Source organism: Natrix helvetica (genome assembly GCF_964273705.1).
Source record: "Natrix helvetica genome assembly, chromosome: 2".
In the NCBI taxonomy this organism is placed as follows: domain Eukaryota; kingdom Metazoa; phylum Chordata; class Lepidosauria; order Squamata; family Natricidae; genus Natrix; species Natrix helvetica.
This window is the reverse complement of record NC_138552.1, coordinates 72,936,329-72,962,728: the sequence shown is the minus strand read 5'-3', so window position 1 is coordinate 72,962,728 and position 26,400 is coordinate 72,936,329. Positions and strand designations below refer to the sequence as shown.

At 40.4% G+C, this 26,400-nt stretch overlaps 1 protein-coding gene across 4 annotated transcripts in view; it reads right to left on the bottom strand.

The window, feature by feature from the left end:
• Window positions 1-26,400, bottom strand: part of CEMIP2 (cell migration inducing hyaluronidase 2) — a 63,591-nt gene that overhangs the window by 24,860 nt on the left and 12,331 nt on the right. For all 4 annotated transcript variants that reach the window (XM_081942210.1, XM_081942211.1, XM_081942212.1 and 1 more), the window contains 4 exons: window positions 25,418-25,558; window positions 17,508-18,069; window positions 9,768-9,937; window positions 5,814-6,002 (listed from right to left, as the gene is read on the bottom strand). In XM_081942210.1, coding sequence (XP_081798336.1) covers window positions 5,814-6,002; window positions 9,768-9,937; window positions 17,508-18,069; window positions 25,418-25,558 — 1,062 coding nt within the window. The remainder of the gene's footprint in view (window positions 1-5,813; window positions 6,003-9,767; window positions 9,938-17,507; window positions 18,070-25,417; window positions 25,559-26,400) is intronic.

The window sequence follows — 26,400 nt, the reverse complement described above, 5'->3', positions numbered from 1 at the left end:
GGTCCCTGAAGCCTCCGGAGGGCCTCCAGGGGGGCGGGGGAGGCTCTTTTCACCCTCCCCAGGCTCCTATAAAGCCTCTGGTGCCTGGGGAGGGCAAAAAAAGCATGTAAAAAAGGGGGCGTCACGCATTGCATTATGGGTGCGGCATGCCCGCACACGATCCCCCTGAGCTCCCCCCACTTGTGGCACGCAAGCCAAAAAAGGTTCACCATTGCTGGCATGGGACAAAAAGTGGATTTCGCCTCCAGGAACTCTTGTTCTTTGACATTTTTTTTTTACCAGGCTTAGAATAATTTCCATAATTTATGTTTATAGGTCACTTGATATATGCTTATTTATATGTGTTAACATTCACACGTATATCTGCTTTTCTTTTCTGGTCTCCATCTTGTAGCATAACATAGTTGGGTTCAACATGATTATTTTTGTAAGAAAATTGTTCTTGACTAAACATCACACCATTTCTTAATGGCATGCCCTAAATTCTAAGTTTTTCCCAGTTAGGAAAAATGATTATTTTTCAATAACAATGAAACAAAAGCTTTACTAATACCTTATTTTGAAGCATCAAGAACTTGCAAAGTCCCATTCACCATCTGATGACAGCAATGAGCAATAGGAATGCAAATACTGTGGCATGCTATGGCAAGGCTATGCAAAATTAGAACCTCTTTGCTATCCATACTATTTGTGAATATACAGCTGAAAGGTTCTTCCAAGAATTAGTAAATGTTTCTGAAATGGCAATGAAAGCAATGCAAAAGTTCTAATCCTATGTATAGATAATTGCTAGAAAGGAAAGAAAACTATGGAAATAGAAATTCTGTCATGGAATCTGATTGATTTCTTAAAATAATAGACTTGTTTTAAGTGATTCTCTCGAACAATAATATACAGTACTGTGCAAAGATCTTAGGCCACCAGCCATTTTGTTGTTTCAGCAAAGTTTTAATGATCACCCATAATTATTTTTTTGGTCTTGAATGCCACATCTTGTTTGTTGATTTCTCTTTCTAAGTGGTCTTGCTGATACAAAATGATTTTTGTCTGTCAAATTCTATGATCTTTAGCACTTTAACTTGAATGATATGACTGAAAGTTGGTCTTATTGGCAAGCTTCCAATGAATTGCACTCATACAACATGTGTCTGTGCTGTATGTAATGCTCAAGCACGTCTTGCACAAACCTGGTGTAATAGCTCTTTCTCCACGACAGCCATTTTGGCAAGAAATCATAGGATACAGCAATGATCATATTTAGGGTTCCGTTCCATTCCATTTAGGTTTACAGCAAGGGTCCCCAACGCCTGGGCCACAGAACCGGATTGCACACAACTGGAGGTCAGTGGTAGGTGACCAAGCAAAGTTTCATCCGTATTTGCAGCCACTCCCCAGCGCTATCATCACTCACATCAGTTCCACCTCAGATCATCAGGCATTAGATTCTTATAAGGGTGTGAATCCACCTGTAAACTGCGCGTGCGAGGGATCTAAATGGTGTGCTACCCACCCACCCCCAGCTCAGGAAAAATTGCCTTCTGTGAAACTGTTCCCTCGTGCCAAAAAGGTTCAGGACCAATGGTTTACAGGACCCAGTGTGTTTGCTGTTGCTCAAGAGCAAGGGGAGGTAACATTAAATACTTGGCACTTTAGCGTATGGAAGCTATTTTTTTCCTGCTTTTTCCTGTTTTTGAAAACTGCATACACATTTCCTGTATTTTTTAGTTGCAATCTAATAAGGAGACCAATACATAATTATATATGGTCATTATACTGTTGCTACAACAAAAATGTAATGGTGGTCTAAGACCTTTGCCCAGTACTGTATAAACAATAATACATAAACAAATATAATAGAAAAAATTCAATTTTTGGTAAGTGCAATAGGAGATTTGCTATTAGCTTAGAAGCATTATTTTGGTGTTACTCAGAATTTTTTCTTTTAAATATATTATAGCAGTACATTATTATCAGAAATAATTTGTAATTTAATAGTAGCAGCTAATAATCTAGCACACTGAAATGCTTTAAGCATTTTGCAATTGTAAGCATTATAAACAATCTTGCAAAGTCAGTATTTTGTCCTGGGTAGCAGACAGAATGACTAAGAATAAGGAAAATGACACTTCTAAAGCCACTTTAAGGCTAAAGCAAGATTATAACCAAGAACTTTTTGATTAACCACTCAGATTCTTAGCTTTCAATACTTCTCAATACTTGCTGATTGAGCAATTTCCTTAGATGTGCAACTGCCTGTAGAAATACAACACTAGAAGCCAGACAATCTGCTAAAAGCTTAACAGCCAAGGGGCACAAGACTGGGGGCACATATAGATGTACATGAAGAGGCACAAGGCTAATGACTGTAGATAAGGATATTGTACTGGTACCATCCCTGCCTTTCACTGAGAAATTCTGCAAAGCAGAGTTATGGAATGGATTTTTTTTCAACTTGAGAATGATGTGAAATACGCACGCAAGGCAGTAATGCAAAGTACATATGTATAGATTATTGCTCTGAGTTGATGAGAAATATTAGGCTCACACAATTCTTCCTCTAAAACTTGGAATAAAAACCATTCAATACTTCACTATTTTATTGATGCTCCTAGTGGGTTAGATCTAAGTACACTAGACTGGCCAAAAGTCTCCTCACTTTGTTTCCCATCATAGCATTTCTATCCCTCTTACATGGTATGTAAATCTACTGGACAGTCTAGGCATAGAATGAGGACCTGAATAGTGAAAGGGACTAAAATCAGTGGAGGTGCATTCTATGAGTCAAAAAATAATAATAATGCCAGCTAGCCCTGTTCCACATGCTTAACTGTAGACCAATTGATCATTCACGTCATCCTTAATTTACAATCATAACTGGGACCAAACTTTCTGTCCCTAAGCAATGTAGTCATTAAGAAATTGCACCCAGTTTTATGAACTTTTTTTGCATAGTTGTTAAGTGAATCATCATGGTTGTTAAGTGAATCCAGCTTCTCCCACTGACTTGCTTATTGGAAACCCACTGGGAAGGCCACAAAGGCAATCATGTTACCCAAGGACGCTGCAACCATTGTACATACACACTGAAAAGTCCCTGAATTTTGATCACATGACTGTGTGGACCACTGCAACAGTGGTAAGTGTGAGGACTGGTGCAAGTCACATTTTTCAGTGCTGGTATAACTTTACACAGTTAAACAAATTGCTGTAAGTCAAGGACTATCAACATTGTATAGCATTCTCAGAAAAAAAATAAGTTTCAATATGTCTGCATCAAAAAACCAATTAAAAGATGAACAATAAAGCTGAAAATGAGAATCTGATGAGGCACTAAAAATTTACTTTCTTCCAAATTCTATGCAGTTGAAATTTATGTAAAAACTTAAATTTTGCCCTAAGTATTAGCATAGAATGCATGCATGCATATACGTCATGCGTACAGGCGTGCCCACAAAATGGACAAATGCACAAATAATGGCTTCAGAAATTGAAGAGACGAAATGGCTTTATAGGTCTGAACTGCTCTTCTGAACAATATTAGATTATCAAAATACTTAAGTATGTAATGAACACTCCTGAATTCCTTTATCTTCTATATTAGAAACAAATGTTTCCACATAAAAATGGCAGTTTCTTCATTAAAATATACGATTGGCATGTTTCCTTATAAAATTATCTTTGCACTTTATGAACCTTGTGCTATAGAAGAAGAATAATTCACTATAAAGAAGTAGCTATGCTGTTTTATCTTATTTTTGAATGAGACCAACATGTTGAATCTCAGCATATTAATCTCATTATAGCAGTAAAAGTTGACTTTTGGGTTTATTATGGTCGCTGCATTATGGAGGTTTTTCTTTGTTAACCATTCAATGTAGAATATAATTTTTGTCCAGACACAAATCCTTCAAACCAGATGATGTAAAGATCTAATTCAGAATTAATGAATACCAACCTGCAAAATAACAACAGTTACAAAAAGAAAAAATAATGTTTAGTGGCTGTGCTGGAAGTTTAACAAGTAAAGTGAACTTGATTTCTTGCAGAAAAATCCAGCCGGACTGTACATGCCTGCAAAGTAGGAAGGGATGAAGCTCTTGACAGATTTTTGGAACACTGAAGGAAACTGGATATTAAATGAATAGAAAGCCGAGGAACTGCTTCCATATGGGAATAGTTTGCTTGCCTTTCCTCATTCATGTGAGAGAGTTGGCACAAGCTTTCTGCAGATGCTGAAGTCTGGGGACTAAGAGAAGCAGAGAATAAAATTTCACTGGTAAAATGATGAGATCCATATTTCAAGCAGAAGGGACAGCTCAGTACAGCAAAATAAAACTATCCTGAGAATACTTAGGATTCATATGAAATTAAAGGCAATAGGGAAACAGAAATTTCAATGTCACCAATTCTTGGAATATTAGGGTTATTCCTGTGTTATCTTCAACACCATTTAAATTAAAATACAGTAATCTCTTCTTCACCACAGTAATAATCTGGTTGGGGGGATGCCACCTTTTCCTGCCTTCTTACATCCAGGCTCCACAATCTTAATAATACACATTCAATCAACTGCAAAATCACTCCTGAAGCAATGCGACAGGTCCTAACTTTTTAAACACAGGTAGTTCTTGTTGAAAGGCCCCTTGTTTAGTTCAAAGTTACGATGGTGCTGAAGAAGAGAGAGTTACAATGGGTTTTCGTAGGTGTGGCCATTGCCCTATCCCCATGGTCACATGGTGACTATTTGGGTGCTTGGCAACTGGTTCAGAATTACCATGGTTGTCGCATCCAGCAATCAGGTGGTTGCCATTTGTGACCTTCACTGCTCATTTCCAATAAGCCAAGTCAATGGGGAAGCTAGAGGGAAGTCACAAAGGGCAATCATGGGGCCTCATAACGTTGCGACAATGCAAAATGTGCATTGGGAGTGAATAGATCACTATTTTCCAACCTCTCGAACATTTCATAAATTACATAGAAATTGTTTATTTTGCTTTGTATGATTTTTGTCTACCAGAACATTATATTTCTTAACATCTCTAAAGCTATGAAGAAACGTAACATATGAAACACACCCATCTTTCTGAGTAAGAATTTGAATCGAATTAGATGTACTTATAGGTGGTAAGTGTTAGAAATCCAAGATAAGAGAATGGCAGAGAAGAGGGGGCGGGGGGGAGAAGAGAAAGACCCTGATCTCTTAGTGTAAAGACCTGAACTAAAGTTTACTGCTTGGTATGAGACTGGATTTTTGTAATAACATTATTGTCCAACATGAGAAGTCATTTATCTCTGTAGCAGACATAAAACAAGCACTACAGAAAGAAACAATGGTATGGTAAAGGCTTTGGTACTTAAGACAACCACCCCAAATAAGGAAAATGCATGGGAGGGAGGAACAATAGAAAAGGATACACTTATTTAAAGATAACTAGTTATAATAGTTTTGAATTGGTATTGTTTCAATTTTAGTTGAACAGAATCATCATTTGGATTATAAAAACATGGATGCAAATGTTTAATCAACTCAGATCAAATCAAATTCACTTTGCATCTAATCTCTGATTTGCATCTTAGAGTAAATGAATTTAAAGCAGTCTTTTCTTTCATAAGCACTGTGCCTATAGAATCAATACCATGCATGCCGCATCAGAGTCAATTGAGGATTTTAAATAGTGGTGAATATTAAGCAGCTAGAAAAATATTCTCAAAGCAAAAAGTCACAATGAGTGTGAAACAGCAGAACCATTCCTTGTGGGAAAAACAACAACAAAGCTTACTAGATACACTCATTTTTACTTCTCAGCTCTTACCTTTTACTTTGACTTGGTATTTATTGCATTCTGGACAAGGAAGGAGTGTGAATTCCTCTGTTTGATACATAGAATAATCAGTGCTTGCCACCACAATCTGATCTCCAGGCTTCCAGCTGCTAACATCTTCTGACAAATCCATTATCACTCCATGCACAGCTTTAACCTGAAAACCCCACTTTGGAACACCTTGGAACAAAAAATTAACGATTTTCTTGGTTCAATTTTCTTTTAAAGTTGCCACTTTTGCAAATGCTCAAATTGTAGTACATCACAATAGTTTAATGCACATGCAAATCAAATCAGCAAGACCAAAGAGAGTACAGAGCTAAACTCCCGATGTTTTTTCACCAACATCTACTAAAAATAATTGCAGTAGTATTTTTAAGTTTATTATTGTGGATTATGAATGAGGAACCACAGCTTGTAAGAAGTTAGGGTCGTCTCACATAGAGAATGGGCATTGGTTCTTACCTGATACGCTCATTTTATGGTAGAGTAGAGACAGCAGCCAGACTGGGTATGCTCCATCCATTAACCAATCGGACTGAGTCTACACTTATTATGTCATCGAGCCCTTGTGGCTCCTCCCCAGTTTCAGATGAAGGAAAACTGTAGACTCAAGTGAGAATTGTGAGCAAAAAGTGAAGTCCATAGTCACTGTATCTCTCTCCTCCGCACAAGGAATCCCCTTGCGTGACCCATACCAGGGCGGGGCTGGCTGCTGTCTCTACTCTAACAGAAAATGAGCGTGTCAGGTAAGAACCAACACCTATTTTCCTGTTATCGTAGAGACAGCAGCCAGACTGAGACGTACCAAAGACTGGGTTGTCCACTAGGGTGGGAAATTGTAAAAAAGGTCCATTAGAGCACAAGTACTTGTTGTAGCACCCTGAGCCCAAACGCCGTGTCAGCCGACGCATACTTGTCCAACTTGTAATGACATATGAAGACTGGGAGATGCCTAGGTGGCCGCCCGGCAGACTTCTTCCAAAGTTGCTTGAGTGGACCAAGTCGCAGATGTTGCAGCGCTGCCTGTAGAGTGAGCTGTAATGTTTGCAGGGACCTGTATCAATTGAAGTTCATAAGACAGTTTAATACAGGCTCTTATCCAGCGCCCCAGACTAGAAGATGAAGCCTTGGTACCCAAGGAGGCCTGGCGAAAGGAGATGAACGGGGTCCTGGGACCCTCAGTTGAAGCCGGTTCTGCAGGTTTATCCTGTGAAGTAGAAGCTGAAGCAGAAGATGGTAAGTTAGCAGCTTTAATGGCCTTAAATAGAAGGGACTTGAAACGATCAGTTTTGAATAATCCGGTAAAGGCCAACTCGTCATCAGACAGGTCTGAGTCCTGCAGGTTATCGTGCTCCCCGCCAATTGAGGCCTGAGAAGTAGAGGCAGAGGGAACAGGTTGCTGAGACGCAGCAGAAGATTTATGCTTATGGCCATGTGATGGAGCAGGTTGGGGTTGGTGTTGTAGGCCAGCAGCCATGACCTGTTTAATGGTTTCAGCAATGATGGTTGCCATATCAGCAGGAGACGTGTACATGGTGTGGGGGCCCCCAGAACCATGTGTAACCGGGAGGGAAGCCTGTTCAAAGGTGCTCCCTATTGAGAGGGACATCAAAGTAATTGCCTCTGTTGTCAGGTTCCATCGAAGACGAGGACTCCGAAGAAGACAATTCCCCTTCTGAATAGGCTGGGGGGGGGAGGGGTCAGGGCCCATGGGAGGCAATTATGGTAGTTAGAATATGTTGTTGTTTTTGGGCCCTCTGAAATTCTTTCTCAAGGGCCTTCTGCCTGCGCTCTTCTGCCCTGGTAGTCGCTTTAGAGACCTTGGGGTTTACTCCTGAAGAAGGGGCTCTTTGGCTTGCCTCTTCCTGCTGCTCTTTGCCCCTGATGGCCCTGCCTCCTCTAATCCTGCATTCGTATCCATAGCTGGATCAGCCATTTCCCCAAACATAAATCAACACCCCAATAAGATAGGCAACGGTCTCACCCGTTTGCTGGCCAGGCGCTCCTGATCCGGTCCACCTGGGGTGTTCCTGCATTGCTGGGCACTCCAAACGGCTGCTGTAGAGTTCGCACCTTTTTTAAAGCATCCAAAATGGCCGACTTTTTTCCTCTGAGGCTTTTCCGAGCCTCAAAATGGCCACCACTATCTTCGAGGGCTTTTCCGACCCGCAAAATGGCCACCGATACTAAGTGTGACCAGGCGATCTGCAGAATGGCCACCGGACTTGCCTGGAACTGCTGCGCGCATAACGGCCGGTCGCGCATCCCTCCAAGTGCCCAGAATCAAAGAGCGCCACGGGGAAACAGCCGTGGAGCCATAGCTCGTGAGCTGGTGATCTGATTGCAAGGCAAGCTTCCTGAGAGAACTTGTGGCCGAAGGCAATCAGACAGCTGCGGAGAGGCAACCAGTGATCAGTTTCGAATTTCCCTCCAATTTGTAGAATAAATGATTATTTAAGGAACCAATTTAAAGGAACAACAAATTTTTTTTGGAAAAAATCACCAATTAAAGATATAATTAAATAATTTGGAGGAGAGATCAATTCTCACAGCCAGTCCTGGACTGAGTCTGAAACTGGGGAGGAGCCACAAGTTCCCAATGACATCATAACTGTAGACTTATCCGATTGGTTAATGGACGGAGCATACCCAGTCTGGTTGCTGTCTCTACGATAACAGGAAAATGATTTCTTGGATGAAAAACAAGGGTGCAACTGCAGAATACTCTGAAGTTCATATTATTTTTATTTTACAATACTATCTGCCAGTACTGTCTGTAACCTAGTGGTGAAGACATTCGCCTTCCACACAGAAGGTTGAAATTTCAATTCTTGATAACAGCAGATGTTTCTTTCCTAGGGCACAAAGAAAAAATATCTGTTGTGAACTGCACATGGTGTCAGGAAGGGCATCCGGCCAGTAAACACTCACTTCCACCTAGTTGCCCTGACTTTACCCCAAATTAGGGGATTACATACTCGGCTGTCAAACTGGATTTCTTCGAGGGCCAGATCAGCATTGTAGTTCTCCGTAGGCCAGCCGGTGGGGGGAGGGGGAGATGGGACGGATGCCTATTGCAGCACTTTACCGGCCAAAACTTTGCCAGGCAAAGTGTTGCAGGAGGCTGTCCAGGGCAGAAACAGATCATATGAGCCCCCCCCCCCTCATTTTGGCTGCCACAGGCACCGCAGGTCAGTCCTCTGCTATTTCCAGGCCGGCCGTGGGCCAGATTTAAGACTTGAGTTTGACACCTCTGGTATAAGCTATGAGCCTTCCAATTTTGCCTATCTGCCACAGACAGGAATACAGGAACCTATTTTTTCTTTCATACTTGATAGTTTTCAACAAAGCACATTTTTTTATGTAGAATATTTCTAATTAGGATATTTAATAAATCATCATGGTTTAAGCTTATTAGTTAAATAGCTATCAAAACCATGATTTATTTTTCCCTATTTAAAAGTATGAAGGGGACATACCGTATGTACGCCTTTATGTGAAAAACATTTTAATTAATTTTGGTGGCTTCCTTGTAAACATTTTCGATTTAAAAAATTTAGATGATTGCTACAAATAACAGTCCTTTCACAAATATTAGAAAGGTTGACATTTTGTAAAAAAAAAAAAGTGCCCCCTCCAAAAAAACTGAAGAAGAAAGCAATACTGGGTTTTCTTGCCAGCAGACCTGTCTTGTATATCTATCCCAAAGCTCCATATTTCTTGTGCTTATTAAAACAAGGACATAAAACAGACATTTTGATTATTTTTAAACTTTAGATTTTTCTTTTTTTACTTCTGGCCTCCAAACAGACTACAGTTTCTTATGATCAACATAAGGTACATAGCAGTAAAGATGCATTCTAAATTTAGCAAACCTAGCTGCACAAAATAATCAAACTAAATTTTGTTTTCTAAAATAAATAAAAAATAGCATATTCCTACCAGCAATCCATTCACTGAAAGCCCTCACGATAAATTTCTGGCCGTCCACTGTGAAAAATTCTTTTTCTGCAAGAGCTTTTCCTCCAGTACTGTGATTTTCATAGTCTCTCACAGATTCATTACAAGATGAATTTCCGTCACCAATTACACTCACTAAAGCCCAGGCTTGCCTGTAAGAAGAGAGAACAGCTTTAAATACTTACCCTTAATAGGGTTTCTTTAAAAAAAAACCAATAATAATAATGCATGGAAAAATATCAGTAGATTTTAAAAAAAAAACAAATAAAATACTTTTTCACTTTGATGCATTAAGGAATATTTCCTAGTTGTTCAATTTCATTTGTCAGAAAAGTAGCTTTCTCCAGCTTAGCCTGTTTCAGTTGTAATTGTTGCCACAACCAGTCACAGACACTTGACATATTGCCTGGGACTAATGGAGATTATAACATTCTCATTATGACAAGTATCCGGTTGTCGCACGGCTGAAGTAGCTTGTTTTGATGTATCCAAGAATTCCTTTCCAAGAAAGGACTGCAGAAGTCTCTTGAACTTAATTCTTTACACTCCTAAGCTCACATGCAAATCAAGAGATAAAAGCTTCAGTTAAAAAAAAATACTTGCAGAGAAATATTAGATTTCAAATTATTTCACAATTTGTAAATTAGCACTTCTCACTTACCCTAACCTAAAAAGCCCATTACTGTAAATATGAACCTTCTCTGAGAATAAAACAAAACTATTAAAAGTGCAGAGGACACATTTTTTTCTTTAAAAAACACCAATGGCTTTATAGATTTTGTTTTATGTAATACTGTAAAGATTGATGGAGACAGTATGTGTGTCAAGGAATTTTTTTTTTTTTACATATGGAGCTAAAGCAGTGATGGCGAACCTATGGCGGAGCCATTTGTCAGGGCATGCAAGGCGCTGCCCTGTCAGCTGAGTACACCATTTTTAAAAGCCATTTTTCGCCCTCCCCAGGCTCCAGAGGCTTTATAGGAGCCTGGGGAGGGTGAAAAGAGTCCCCCCCCCCCGGAGGCCCTCCGGAGGCTTCAGGGACCGTCCGGAGGCTTCCCTGAAGCCTTCAGAACGCTTAAAACAACGCTCTGAGCAAACCGGAAGTGACTTCCGGTTTGCTCAGAGGGTCGTTTTGAGCGTTCCGAAGGCTTGAGGGACCATCCGGAGGCTTCCCTGATGCCTTCTGAGCGCTTAAAATGACCAGACCAAACTGGAAGTCACTTCCGGTTTGGTCAGAGGGTTGTTTTAAGCGTTCTGAAGGCTTCAGGGAAGCCTCCGGATGATTCCTGAAGCCTCCGGAGGGCCTCCGGGGGGGTGGGGGAGGCTCTTTTTGCCTTCCCCAGGCTTCTATAAAGCCTCTGGAGCCTGGGGAGGGTGAAAAAAGCATGTAAAAATGGGGATTTGAGCCTGATGTGCACGCATGTGCACTGGGGGGTCATGCATTACATTATGGGTGCGGCACGCCCACACACGACCCCCCTGCGCTCCCCCCCACTTGTGGCACGCGAGCCAAAAAAGGTTCGCTATCGCTGAGCTAAAGCATTGTGCCTGCTTGTTTACCCAAAAGGAGGACAACTTTGAACTGAAGATACTTCCTCAAAAAGGGAGATTATATAAGGATGAAGTTATAAATACCCACAAAAATCCTATTAATTTGCTGGGATGGGTGGGAGGCAAAGAGAAAGGAAATGAATCAGTGTCTCAGTTAACATCTTAGTCCAATTTGCGTGAAGGCCTCATTGTAGATACCCTATAAATAACTTGTTCAAGCTAGAAAGTAAGCCAAGATCAATTACTCCTCCCTATCTTCTGAAAATTTATACATTCTTGACAGAAAGTTTCTGTCTTTATAGACACTCCTGGTTTCTACACTGGGTCTACACTGACACTTTTGATCTCATAAAACCAGAAACAATTTTCTGGTTTCCCTTTTTCTCCCCCCCTTTCTCCCTCCACCCCCCCCCCCTTTTCATTGTGTGTTAACAGGTATTAACATTTCTAGCAATAATTTCACTTACAACATCTAGAACTGTTGGGGAAGGAACTGGTCACATTTTTTAAAAGAGTCTTTTAAGCATGCTATCCAATTAACCTTTTAAAAAAAAACATCCATTCATTATTCTTAGACCCACAAGAAAAAGAATCCTTCTGCTGCAACTCAGCTTCTGGAAATACAAGAGATGTACAGATTTGGGATGGAAACATTGAAATAATGTTTCAGAGATTTAATTAAAAATAGGATGAATTATAAAATATTATTTAACGATGAATAAATTTAAGAAGATAATAACTTTTAGAAATGTGGTTGATGTTTAAGTCCATTACAATTACTACTTTGCTGAAGATGCAACTTTCAAATGCAACAGTAAGATGTATTTCTGTTTCCACCAAACTGTTTTTTTTAAAAGAAGGAAAAAAAGAGTTTTTGTTGATATCAGATCTAGAGTTTGGTAACTCAGTTTCTATACTCTTGCCTACAGTTTGTGGTTGTTTAGAAAAGGCCAAGATCATAATATACAACAACTCTGTTTTATTGTGATGTTAAAATTTCCCACACTTTTAAATTACTGCCTTTTTCTCTTAAACTTAAAAAAATTCCCGGACAGATGCTAGCTTTGTAGCTTATCAATGTGTAACTATTACAGCCTTCTTTAAAGCAAGAATGAAACATCATTTTCCAAGACCCTCAATTCCTGGTCAAAGACAAGATGATGATAGTCAGCAAATTGATGTAAAGAGGAACAATGTGACTTAATCTGTTTTGACAACATGGAACTAAAAAAGTAAAGGATATTCAGTTGAGTCAAAGGATTAAAAAATATTCAGTTCACTCAAAGGAAAAATAATTCCATCTGTGGATGGAATCCAGTCCAATTTTAATTGCACAATGAAATTTCCTTCTCCTACTCCTCCAAATCTGCTTTGGAAAACTGAAATTTTCTGAATCTAATTTTGAGGACATATCTAATTTTGAAAATAGAATAAACACATCTTTATAGTTTCAATTTCTAGAGGAGGATTAATGAAACTGCTCTGTCAGAAATATGCCACTGGTACTCTAACAAATTTAATACACTGAACATGATTATTTTTATGATCAAATTCTAATTAGTTCATGAGTCGTTTTCAAATTGAGCAGCCTATAAACCAAATAAAATAAATTATGTTAAAACACACTGCCCAGATTGTTTCTCTTTGTTTTGGGCTATTTGCAAATCAAGTACCGTATATACTTGAGTATAAGCCGACTCGAGTATAAGCCCCTAATTTTACCCCAAAAAACTGGAAAAAGTTATTGACTCGAGTATAAGCCGAGGCTGGGAAATGCAGCAGCTCACGGTAAATTTCAAAAATAAAAATACAGGTAGATAACAATAAAATTGCTTTAATTGTGTGTGTGTGTGTCAGTCTCTCTCTGATTCCCTCCCTCACTCCCTCTCTCTGTTCCTCTCTCTGTCTGTCTGTCTCATTCACACACACACACACACACACTGTGGTCACCTTGTTGAGTGAATCAGAGACGTACTTTTAACTACCTGGCAGCGGCGTTTTGCCTTGGGGGGCTCCTCAGAACATCCCAAGACTTCGGTGGGAAGTTTACAGCCCTCCCTCGGAACGCTTCGGAGGGAAGCTTCTGCAAAGGCGAGTGACAACAAGTCTCCCAGGCTTTAATTTGCCGAGCTGAGCGCACGGGCCTGTTTTCCACGGCGTGGAGCAGCGGCGAGATTCTGCGCGGCGAGCGATGATTCCAGGGGCCATCCGGGAAGATGAGGAACGCGAGGGGGGACCCTGCCCCACCCCACTGATGGCCCCCGGAATCATCGCTCGCCGCCCAGAATCTTGCCGCTGCTCCACGCCGTGGAAAACAGGTGCGTGCGCACAGCTCGGCAAATTAAAGCCTGGGAGACTTGTTGTCACTCGCCTTTGCAGAAGCTTCCCTCCTTTTTTTTGTTCACTGGAGTATAAGCCGAAGTGGATTTTTCAGCCCAAAAAGTGGGCTGAAAAATTCGGCTTATACTCAAGTATATACGGTATTTCAAAGCATTGGTAAAACACAGAAATTAGTTAAGTAGCAATGTGTAGAATAGTTCTTTCCATATTACCAAAATAACAGACTTGCCAATTTGTATAACCATGTTTTGGGGGCCTGATTCATGATTTATTTCTTCTAAACAGAGGCTGTTTGCTTGTCTGCTTCAGCTATGACCTGATATAGATTCTTAAGGTGATACTAATTGCCTGAAAATACTTTTGAATTTGCATTTTTCCCCTTCTTCTCTATCTTTTCTCTGCTTTCTTCCCTCTCTCTCCCCCACTCTTTGTGTTGGCAGTCCACGGCTTGACTGATTAAGATACAAATCAGTGCTGGATTCCGGATCCTGTTCCAACCGGTACGGTTGGAACAAGCACGGAGGCATCCACATAGATGCGCGCAGCGCACGTGGATGCCTCTTAACACCTCACAATGCTCCAGCTGCTCAGCAGAGCATCCCGTAGGCACTGTACATGCTGTGCGCGTAAGTGCCGAAGACTTTAAAAGACCGGTAAGGAGCTCGGGCAGGTGGGTGGGCCCTCCCGAGCATCATACCAGTACGGTATCCAGTGCTCCGAGCAGGCTCCGGTACGCCAGTACCAGAGCGTACCGCCTGCAACCCACCACTGATACAAAAGTCTCATGATCAATTCACAACTATTTTTAACAATGAAATGTAAGAATTTTTCTGTACATAGCACAAAACCGTAACATGTTTCTCTACAGAGTAAGGTATTATTATTAATTTATGTTTAAACAGTTAGTAGGAAAGGCTGCTTAAATAATCACAAAACTCATTCTACTTAACAGATGCCTCATCTCTACAGCTCAGCAAATCCCATAGCAGTCAAGACTAATAATGTTGCTATGAAGTAATTTCTCCAGTGAGGAATGTAGCAAACATAGTAATCTCCCTCAAATCAATCAGAAATAATAACTGCTTGAATGTTACTCAGTCACTTGTATAATCATTATAATTACAATTCAATCATTTCTACTGAAAGATTGCTTCATGTATTAACATCGCATTTTAACTCAGTTTTCCTCAGTGTTGGAGCCCTCTAGAAATGTACATTTCAATTCTCATAATCCTCTAATTAGTATAATCATTGTTGAAAAATTTTGGAGTTATAGTCAATATATCTGATTTGGGAAAGATAATTTTAACCCCCATTCTATTTTACTGAAAGCAATAGCTTATTAAAGGTAGTCCTGGATTTACAATGGTTCATTTAGCTACCGTTCAAAATTACAACGGCACTCAAAACAGTGACTTATGACCATTTTTCATATTTATGACTATTGCAACATACCCAAGGTCACATGATCAAAATTCAGACACTTGGCAATTAATTCATATTTATGACAGTTCCAGGGTTATGTGATCAGAGTTTGTGACCTTCTGACAAGGAAAGTCAATGGGGAAACCAAATTCACTTAACAACCATGTTACCAATTTAACAGCTGCAGTGATTCATTTAACTGTGGCAAGAAAGGTTGTAAAATAGGGCAAACTTCACAGAACAATTGTCTTGGTTAGCAACAGAAATTTTAGGCTCAATTGTGATCGCAAGACAAGGACAACCTGTACAGCACACTGAAACTTTGGAAGAAATCCACTGTAAGACAATATTAGGACCAATCAAATTGCGAAAAGAAATGTGTGTGCTTTGCAACTATCACAATACTTGATCAAAACAAAATTTCACATAATTTGCAAAGAAGAGAAAGAGAGAGATGACTTAAAATTTAAAGAATCAGCATTTGCTCACTTTATGCCAATGCTTAAGATTTTTGGACTCATAAGCAACTTTACTCCAATTTGAAGGAAAAAAGCAGTTATTAATATAAGACTATAGTCTTACGCAAAAGATACATGTCCTTAGACAGATAAATGGCAGCCTTGAAAATTTAGGCATGCAATTCAAACTAATATAATTGGACATCAAGCTTTTACAGAGCTCTATATCTAACTACATCCTTACCTCTCTACATGCTAAAGCTCTTAACATTTCCTCTGCAAGGATCAAAGAAGCTTACAAGAAACGCATCCAAAGATGGAGCCATACTAAAATAAAGCAGAAATATCTATTCCCGAAATACCAGGTTTCCTAGATACAAAGAAAATTTACCCAAGTGTTTATTAAGGAACACCTCAGCTTTTGAAAGAAAATTTATGGTTTTAGGCATTTTGCCAAAGGCTGGCTGGCTCACCTTTTTTTTATTACTACAAATAGTTTAAAGCTGCTGTCTTCTCTTCTGCAGTCATTTTAGGAGGGGGGGAATGGGTTGTTGCTTGTAAATACTGATGCATTAATGAATATTAAGGAGCAGAGTTTATTATAATAATATGTACAAAATATTTAAATTGGACATTCTTCCATATAGATCAATGCTGAATCATTAACTACACGTGTTATGGTATTCCATTAACCTTCCAGAACAGAATTGGCACCATGGGGAGGGTCTATGAGAACTAGCCCTAGCCTATTCGTCACGGCCAACTCACTGCCGCCAACTTGCCACAGCCAGCCTGCCCTGCCCTGGAGGCTACTCACTGGAGGGCAACTCGCCACGGCCATCTTGCCACAGGGCAACTCACTGTGCGACAAAGAGTTACACTAATATCAAAGAAACGATGGAATAGAATCATTAAAGAAAGGATGCAAAAAAAGGAGGGGCAGAATGAAATGTAAATGGCAAAATATATATAACAATTTTTATTTATTGTAAATAATTAAATAGAAATGTTAAATTGTCCCGTAGTGGGTTGTCCTATGGCTAGTTGGCCATGGCAAGTTGTCCCATTCCCCCATGGGGATGTGGGAAGGGAGGAAATTCCTTCTGTTGTAGTTTCTCTATTGTGACAGACAGAAGCAGTACCTATGACCCATGACACTCAAAGCAAGTTTTTCTGATGATTTTTAATTTAAGGACTATAGAAGATAAATATAGTCATGACATAACATGTTATTTCACCATGATATGGTACTTGATTCCCAATCTTTTATCTTCTCGTAATCCCTTCCTTTGCCCTCTTTTAGAACAGGGGTTTCCAACCCCTGGTCTGTGGACAGGCACTGGTCGGTCGAATGCCAGAAACCGGGCCGTGGCAAACAAACAATGGGAGTGGGGACAGTGGTGTGAATTTGAAGAGAAAATAAACAGCATTTGTCTAAATATATACTGGGAAATTAGATTTGGAACATGAAATTGCTTTACTTATTTTTAATGCCATAATCAAGTGTCCTGGGGTGGGGGTAGGAAACATATGATTTTTCCCCCTCTAGACACTAAGGAGGAAAGTAAGTTGGCCAAATCTGTTTTTAAAGGGTATAAATTTCAATACATGACGTGACATGATTAATTTTGATTTTTGTTCACTTCAACCAGACATTAGTTGCCAAGATAGCCATACGCATCAAAAAAATAAATTTATCACTTAGGTTGGAGTTAGGGATAGATTGATGTCTTCTGTAAGGATTATCACAATTGTGAAGCATTGATGAGTGTTATGGAACTTCCTGATGCGGCTCTGCAAATCATACTCAAAAAGAAATGGGTTTAGCCTTTATATTTATGCATTAAAATAAGCCAAGGTCAGATTTCAAATAATATAAAGATCACCTTTAAAATAAATTTTTAACTAAGAGCACAGAGGTTTTTTGTCAAAACACTTTTTTTTTTACCTATAACTCAATCCTTTGACGAGCTTACTTCCCAGAAGATCCTGAATGGTTCTTTTTGTTTCTTCTAGTAGGTTTTTAGCAGCCGAGTCTGCTACAGCAATAGCAACAATGCGACCGAAATGCTGAGCCTTTAGAAAATCCTGAAGTTTTCTGCTGTCATTGTGAGATTCATGCGTATCAAATTTCCCCTTTTTCAAAACCTCTGAGGTGTCTTGGTCAATCACTCTAACGTTCAGAGCTCGGAAAAACTCCTTTTCAAATGTGTAGGATCCAGAGGCCAGCCCTGAAGGATACAGCGTCTTTGACAGGGACGTCCATGATAATTTCTGAGAGCCGTGCAATTCCAGTGTTCCACCAGGGCCCACGCCCACAAATTTTTCACCAAATGTTGGCACATAATCACCTTCGTTTAATTTGCCGTATAAGATTATAGTTGCTTTGGACTTATAGCGACATTTTTCTGCTCCAATATGAAGCATTCCACCATCCTTTATTAGGATAAAACGTGTTTTCAAGGTAATATTTTTAGATCCACTTTCATCATCCCCAAAGACAAGTAATCCTATAGGAAATAATATTGTTAGGTAAGCAATTCTTAAATACATAGCAGCAATCTATCGATCTAGCATCCATCTGTCTGTGTCTGTCTGTCTGTCTATCTACATACCTACCTACCTACCTTTAATTGAGAACTGCAAATCATTGGGTATACTCCTATTAACACCATACAGATAACCTTTAGATTAGAGCTCCCAGTTTGCATACAATACCATGCGTATATTTGGAGTTATACTGGGCTTTTGACATGTTTGCAGCAAACTTTCTAAAACACCCCAAAACAAATGGATACCTTTCCTTACTATTAGATATAAATGCTAATAAGGCATTGATATGGTAAAGCTGAAAAACCTAAGACTACTGTTCATAAAATCATTATTGAACAAAAGCAAGATGGGTAATAAAGTCCTTCTTCATGGTTGTTCTTCAGGAAACTTTTGTTGGCAGTCAATGTATGGCAGACTACAACTTGGAAAGCATGAAGAATATAGAGTAAAAATAATGAATGAATGAAAGGGAAAATAAACATGTTCCGGATGGTGAAGGTAAGAGAAATGGAAAGGACAGAATCTAACTGAAGAAAAATAATCTTATCTTGCTGAGCAGGGTTGACTAATACATGTAGAGAAACAAAGACTAAAACATATGCTAGAAAATATGATATTATCTAGGTTGTTGTGGATCCATACAAAAAAAAAAAAGAATTGAAAGATAGATGAGCACTGTTTATTAGATTCCAGTGAATAATAGTAATGGGGGGAAACAAGCTTTGGGGAAAATTGTGTAATATTCTGAATAAATGTGAAAGGGGGAAAAATTATTCCATTAGGTGACGTGATTGGATATCAGGAAATAAAAAGTATAGGAAAAAAAGTGATCTGGATATTTGGAGACCCAAGAATGTATGAGACTAATAGTGGCAAGTACCTGCTTCGAAATATATGTGATTTAAATATTATTTGCTTCATGCATACACATGGAAAATGAATGAATAATAAATTGATTTGATTGTTTCTGATTTGATTGTTTCTGATGATCGTTTCTGATTTGATTGTTTATGATGAAAGAGTTAACAGAATTATGAAGGACAATGAAAGTAATGAGAAGTTTTGAATGTGAGACATAGCAGCGTTTAATGGTGTCAAGAGTGGACCCCGGAGAAAAAATAGAATGGAAGAAGTACAACAAGTGAAAGGGGAATTAATACAGAGACAAAGTGCAAGTTCTGTATGAAAATGCATTAGAATATACACTACAGAATAGATGTGAAATGGATATTTTTAAAAAGGATTGGGAAACTACTTAGAATAGTGGCCCCCATCCTTTCCCCAAACCTTTCAAGCTTTATGGACTGATAAGGAGGGAGAGGGAATGGGCGTTGGTTCTTACCTGATATGCTCATTTTCTGTTGAAGTGGAGACAGCAGCCAGACTGGGTTTGCTCCGTCCAGTAATCAAGCAGACTGAGTCTACACTCATGATTTCATCAGGCCCTACTGGCTCCTCCCCAGTTCAGACGAAGGAAAACTGTAGACTCAAGAGAGAATTGTGAGCAAAACGTACATGTGCAAGTCCATAGTCTCTGTTTCTCCCTCCTCGGCACAAAAAAAGTTCCATTGTGTGATGCATACCAGGGCGGGGCTGGCTGCTGTCTCCACTTCAACAGAAAATGAGTGTATCAGATAAGAACCAACACTCATTTTCCTGTGATCATGGAGACAGCAGACAGACTGGGACGTATCAAAGACTGGGCTGTCCACTAGGGTGGGGATACTAAAGAAAGTCCATTAAGGCACAAGCACTTGTTGCATCACCCTGCGCCCAAAGGCTGTGTCAGCCGACGCATACTTGTCTAACTTGTAATGACGTATGAAGACCGTGGGAGACGCCCACGTGGCTGCCTGGCAGACTTCTTCCAACGTGGCCTGCGTGGACCAAGCAGCAGTTGTCGCAGAACTACATGTAGAATGAGCTGTAATGTTTAGAGGAACCTGCAAGGACTGGAGTTCATAAGACAGTTTAATACAGGCCCTGATCCACCGCCCCAGACTCAACGATGAAGCCTTGGTACCCAAGGAAGCCTGGCAGAAGGAAATGAAGAGAGCTTCTGAGTGGCGGAGCGAAGCGGTGCGGTCAATGTAGATCTTGAGGGCACGTCATACGTCAAGAGTGTGCCACTTACGCTCCCTCTCATGACGAGGAGACGAACAGAAATCAGGCAAGGTTAACTTTTGACCCCTGTGGAAGAAGCTATTCACCTTTGGTATGAATGTTGGGTCCAGTCTTAAAACGACTCGGTCTGGATGTAACACGCATAAGTCATGCCTGACTGAAAGAGCAACCAAATCAGAAATAAGTCTGGCAGATGTTATAGCCACCAAAACAATGTCTTAAAGGACAACAGTTTCAAAGAAGTGGATCTCATAGGTTCAAAGGGCGAGGCAGTCAGAGCCTTTAGGACACGAGGCAAGTCCCAAGTCGGATACCTATGGATGGCAGGGGGACGCAGGTTGGATGGTCCACAGAGAAATCTCCGGATCAAGGGATGAGAAGGTAAATGGTCAGAGGCAAGACCATCCAGGACAGAAGCCAATGCAGCCACCTGTTGGCGTAATGTACTAGGGGTAAGGTCAAGCCCCCTCTGTAAGAAGTCCAATATCTGAGGAATGGACGCTTTAAATAGGTCAATAGTCTTGTTGGTACACCATAGTGCGAATGCCCGCTATATGGCATCGTAAATGCGTTAGTAGAGCCTCTGCGTGATGCCTGAATGGTAGCAATGACGTTGAGGGAGATGTTATCGGCTGTTAAGGCTTGCCGCTCAATCGCCATGCGGTTAACTGCAGCCACTGGGGTTCGGGATGACAAACTGACCCTTGGTATGAGATAGGAGAGACCATGGGATGTGCCATGGAGTGGAGATTGACAGAGTCACTAGGTCGGCATACCAAGGCCGGCATGGCCAGTTCGGCGCTAGCAGCAATAGTTCTGCCTCCTGCTCCAACATTCTCCGAATTACTCTCTGAATGAGGGGAAGGGGTGGAAACGCATACAGGAAACCTTTGGGCCACTGGCACCATTGGCGTCTACTCCTTCCGCCATGGGACCCAGGAACCGCGAGTAATACCTGGGCACCTGGTTGTTGTCTGCCTTCGCAAACAGGTCTAAGACTGAGAGACCGAATCGTAGTGACATTCGATGGAAAAGGTTCGGATGGACACTCCACTTCGCCTGATCTATCCTTGTCCGGCTCAGCCAGTCTGCCTGGATGACAGGTGAGATTCTGCCCACTGGCACAAGTTGGATTCCTGCATTAGGGGCCAGGAACGTGTTTCCCCCCGCCTGTTTATGTGCACCTTGGTCGTGGTATTGTCTGTTAGGGCTAATATATGGCGGTCCTGAACTTTGTGTTGGAATTGCCTGAGGGCGAGGCGAACAGCCCGCAACTCTAGCCAATTTATGCTGTTTTGGCTCTCTTTGAAGGACCACTGACGCTGAGCCACTAGGTCCTGCATGTGTGCTCCCCACCCCGTCAGACTTGCGTCTGTCATAAATGTGAGACGGTATGGATTCCTGAACAAGGTCCCCTGCAAAATTGCCAGGGACTACACCATTTGAGGGATTGTAAGACCTGGCTGGGAAGGGGAAACTATTGAGAGGGACATTAAAGAAATTGTCTCTGTTGTCAGGCTCTATAGAAGAGGAGGACTCTGAAGAAGACAGTTCCCCATCTGAATCAGCTATAGAAAGGCAAGGGCCCATGGGAGGCAAGACAGGTGGAGCTGGGTAGGCCACTTGAAGATCCTCGGGGGAGGAGGAGAGGGACGAGCAGTTAGAATTTGTTGCTGTTTCTGGGCCCTTTGAAGCCCCTTCTCAAGAGCCTTCTACCTGCGCTCTTCCGCCCTGGTAGTCGCTTTAGAGACCTTGGGGCTTATCCCTGAGGAAGGAGCCTTTTTGGCTTGCCTCTTCCTACTGCTCTTTGCCCCAGATGGCCCTGCCTCCTCTAATCCTTTATCTGCAGCCACAGCTTGGTCAGCCATCTCACTCGACATAAATCCAAATCACAATAAAGATAGGCAACGGTCTCACCTGTTTGCTGGCCAGGCGCTCCTGATCCAGTCCACCTGAGATGTTCCTGGGTTGCTGGGCACTCGTATCGGCTGCTGCAGTTTGCACCTTTTTTAAACTGTCAAAAATGGCTGACTTTTTTTCTCTGAGGCTTTTCCAAGCCTCAAAATGGCCACCGCTATCTTCGCAGGCTTTTCCGACCCACAAAACGGCCGCTGACACTTTTAGTGGCTGGGCGATCCACTGAATCGCCACTGACCTTGCCTGGAACTGTTGCGCGCAAAAGGGCTGGTCGCGCGTCCCTCCAATGCCCAGAGTCAAGGAGCGTCACGGCGAAAGAGCTCCGGAGCCGTAGCTCGTGGGCTGGCCGATCTGACTGCAAGGCAGGCTTCCTGAGCAAACTTGTGGCCGCAAGCAGTCAGACGGCTGAAGAGAGACAGCCAGAAAGCAGTTTTGAATTTCCCTCCAAGTTCAGATGAAAAAAATTCAATTAAAAAAACCAATTCAAGGAAAATATTTTGTAAAAATCACCAATTAAAGTTATAAAGTTAAAATTTGGAAGAGAGATCAATTCTCACAGCCAGTCCTGGTTGGACTGAGTTTGAACTGGGGAGGAGCCACGAGGGCCAGATGACATCATAAGTGTAGACTCAGTCCAATTGGTTACTGGACGGAGCAAACCCAGTCTGGTTGCTGTCTCCACGATCACAGGAAAATGGTTCTGCATGAGCAGTGGGTCAACGTGTACACTCCACTTGTACAAATGGCATTTGCACATGCATGCCCTCTGCTCACATAAATGGAGCTAAGTATGCACGCATGCTCGTCTGCTGCATACATATGCGCTCGCCTACCACTTCCATGGCCTTGTTCCAAATGGGTTTTGAAATCCCCGCCTTAGAAGCAAATGAAAATAAAGTTATAGATTGGCATAGAAGACTACTGAGTTTCATCAATGGGAAGTATGAAAATGTTTGTTAGAATGATGAATTGAAAGTTCTAGCTAAATGCAAAAATCTAGAATAAGGATACAAATTTTTATACCTTTGTAAAAATTTCACTTAAAGATGGGGAAATGGATAGAGAAATGTTAAGGTCTGCAAATGATGATGGAAATGCAGATTCAAAAGTACTGTGTTGTGTGTGAACGTTTGCAAAAATATGTGAATATATAAAAGAAAGTTTATGCCACCTTGTTCTCCTGAAGTGAGGACTAAATATATCAGGGTAACTAAGTTGAAAGCAATGAGAAATGTGGGTGTTAGAACAAGAAGCAATAGGCTATAATAAATAGGCAATGAATGAATGTGGATTGAATCCACAGTGTGAAAGTAGTACATTCTTGGGGTTTGGTCATACAAAGGATGGACAAGGACTAAACGGAATTGAAAAATGTAAATATGCATTAAAATTCAAGGATATCTTGCTCAATCTGGTCCCTTTCTTGTAAAGTTAGCTTATTATGTGAGGCTCCTAAAACACTGATGGCTAAGCAGTATTTAATTTGCTTTAATTTGCTACATCTGACAGAGCAGCAAGAAATACAGTAAAAGATTCAATGTATTAATAAAAACTGAAAAGGAACACAACAGTAGAAGACAGCAAGGCGAAATAACTATATATACACCAAGATGGTTTTAAATAAAAAAAGGATTGGGTACACAATTTTAATAGCTACTTAATAGCTTATTTACTATAGTTATAGTGAGAGTGAGAAAGAGAAAACTTATTAATACAGTGCAGTACTGTTTTTAACTTACTTGCTGAGAAGATATCACAGAAACAAAACAAGTTACAAAATGGATGCCTACTAGTTTTTATATGTATAAAAAAGAAGAAAAAATTGTGTTTTCAGGCAAATAATTTGGGGGAGGGGAAATCTATCTTATTTGACATTGTTTTCTACATGATTCTTTATCGAGTTTACTATTGTAATTTTGTGTGCGTTTTCTCCCTTTGCTTCTTCCTATAAATATTCTTGAGCAACCTTTCTAATTTGTTTCTACTGGCTTGGAACATGGGACATCCTTGCCTCAAACCATCTAGGAGGCAGCTTGGTGAACCATCATTATATATTATCACACTAGCTGTGTGTTCCTTCTCCAAAGGACAGGAAATGAACTGGGAGGAAACTTCCTTCCGATAAAATGATCTGAAGTATCTGTTCTAAACTTGGGTGGTTATTCAACAGTTTTTCCTTCTTGGGATATCACTTGCAGTAAATATGGATAACTGCCAAGATGCACAGCAATCCTGACATATGTGGGTTTTTGTAATTGGCAGCATGACAGCTGTAGTTTCTTGGAACTCTACTAATAGCCTGAACGGATACAGTTTTTCAAAAGATGTCAAATGAAATAACACTGAACATGGTAATTGTTGTAACTACCCAAAGTAGAGAAAAACATCTTAGCAATGAGACAATTCATGCTACTTTCATTCAATGAACATTTCCCCTCTCTCTTTAATCATATCAGATTTTAAAGTACAATACGATAGCTAGGACTGTCATAAGACTCTATCAGTTTCTCTGGCCAGGCAAGTTTCTTTGTGGATAACAATGGGAAAAATGGAACCTTTGTGCCAATGAATATTATTTATTGTAATAAAACTGTGGCAGAAGATTATTTATTCATTTTTCTTGCTGCTCCCTATTCATATCCTTTCAGTTAATAGCAGTACTGCTGCACACAACTATTAGCATAAAACAAAGGATCCTTGATGTCAAGGATCAAAGTCTAACAATGGAGACAAATACATTAACTAGATACACGATTGCCAAATTCAGACCTAAAGCTAGGGTAAAGAGGTTATATTTTTGGTAAAAGAAATTAAGAGCATGGCTTTAGCCACCTGATCATAAAAGGCCAGTTTTCTTGAAAAAAAAATGAAGGTGGAGAAAACTGCATTTAAAGTGATTGCCTAGAGCAGGGGTCCCCAACCCGTGTTCTGTGGACCGGTATCTGGCATGCTAGAACCTGGGCACGCAAACAAGTGAAGCCCCATCCGTGGGATGCTAGCAGCATGCAAAATCATGCCCCCTTCAATCCACGGAAAAACCTCTCTCCACGGAACCCGACCCTGGTGCCTAAAAGGTTGGGGGTCACTAACAGAGTAAAGAAAGATGGCTGGGAACTATACTTCTATCAACTTTTAATGCACAATGCAGATTTTTTCCCCAGATGCCTAGTCTATTCAGCAAGTAACTACAGCTAATGCATAAATAAATAAATAAAACCTTGCCCTCATGCCATTCAGTTTAGCATTATGAACTGCTTTGCCTACCTCCATCCTGTATAACTATGGAATGCACCGTGGCATCCACATTCAGACGGAAGAGATCTCCTTTTTGGATAACAATTCTCTTTTCTTTATCATGTCCTGGATTCCAGTTTTTAAGGCGGGGATTTTGATCTGGGCAGTTCTCTGTAACACAATGGGATAATAATTACAATTAAAGCACTACAGTAGTCAGGAAATTAATACAGCAGTGATAATATACCACTTACTCTGTTAATTTTTAAATCAAAATAAAATGCCAACAATTGAAAACAAATTCATACTGATCTAATGGATATTTTAATGTTATAATCCATTAATTTTTGAATATTCCACAAAACTTTATCTGGTAAGTAAGGTGCCCTTTGTCAGAAGTTATGTACTGAAATCAAACTATATTCTAAATCTGTCTTCTCCAGACATGATGGACTAAATTCTCAATCATCAACAATTGCCATAACCACCAATGGATGTGACTACTGTCATTAAAAGTAGGGGAAGGCCTGACTGGGGATGATAAGGATCAAAGTCAACAACTAGGGAAGGTGCTGATAGTAGAAAGTCTTACTGAAGTAGGTATGTACCCAAAGCTTTCTTTCTAGAACCAATTCTAATAATTTAGGACCCCTCTATTTTAGGGAGGAAAATATTAAAGAGGCCCTCTCTTACTTTTTCACCAGCAAATAAAATAACTCATTTGCTTTTAAAAATAATTTCATTTTTTGACAACTTCAGCAGTTAGTAAATGTTTCTAGACAAACAAATTTAACCAATACTAAAATCACTTGAAGATTGGTTGCTCTCATTGTCAGAAAATGTCCCCCAGGTTGTATTTCTCTTTGACAAGTTTCCACCCATTACTTCTTGTCCTGCTTGCTGGTGCTCTAGGTAATAAGTCACACCGACTTCTTTGTGACAGCAACTCAAGTATTGAAAGACAGCTATCATGTCTTGTCCCCCCCACAAATAGTTCTCATCGATAGGCTAGT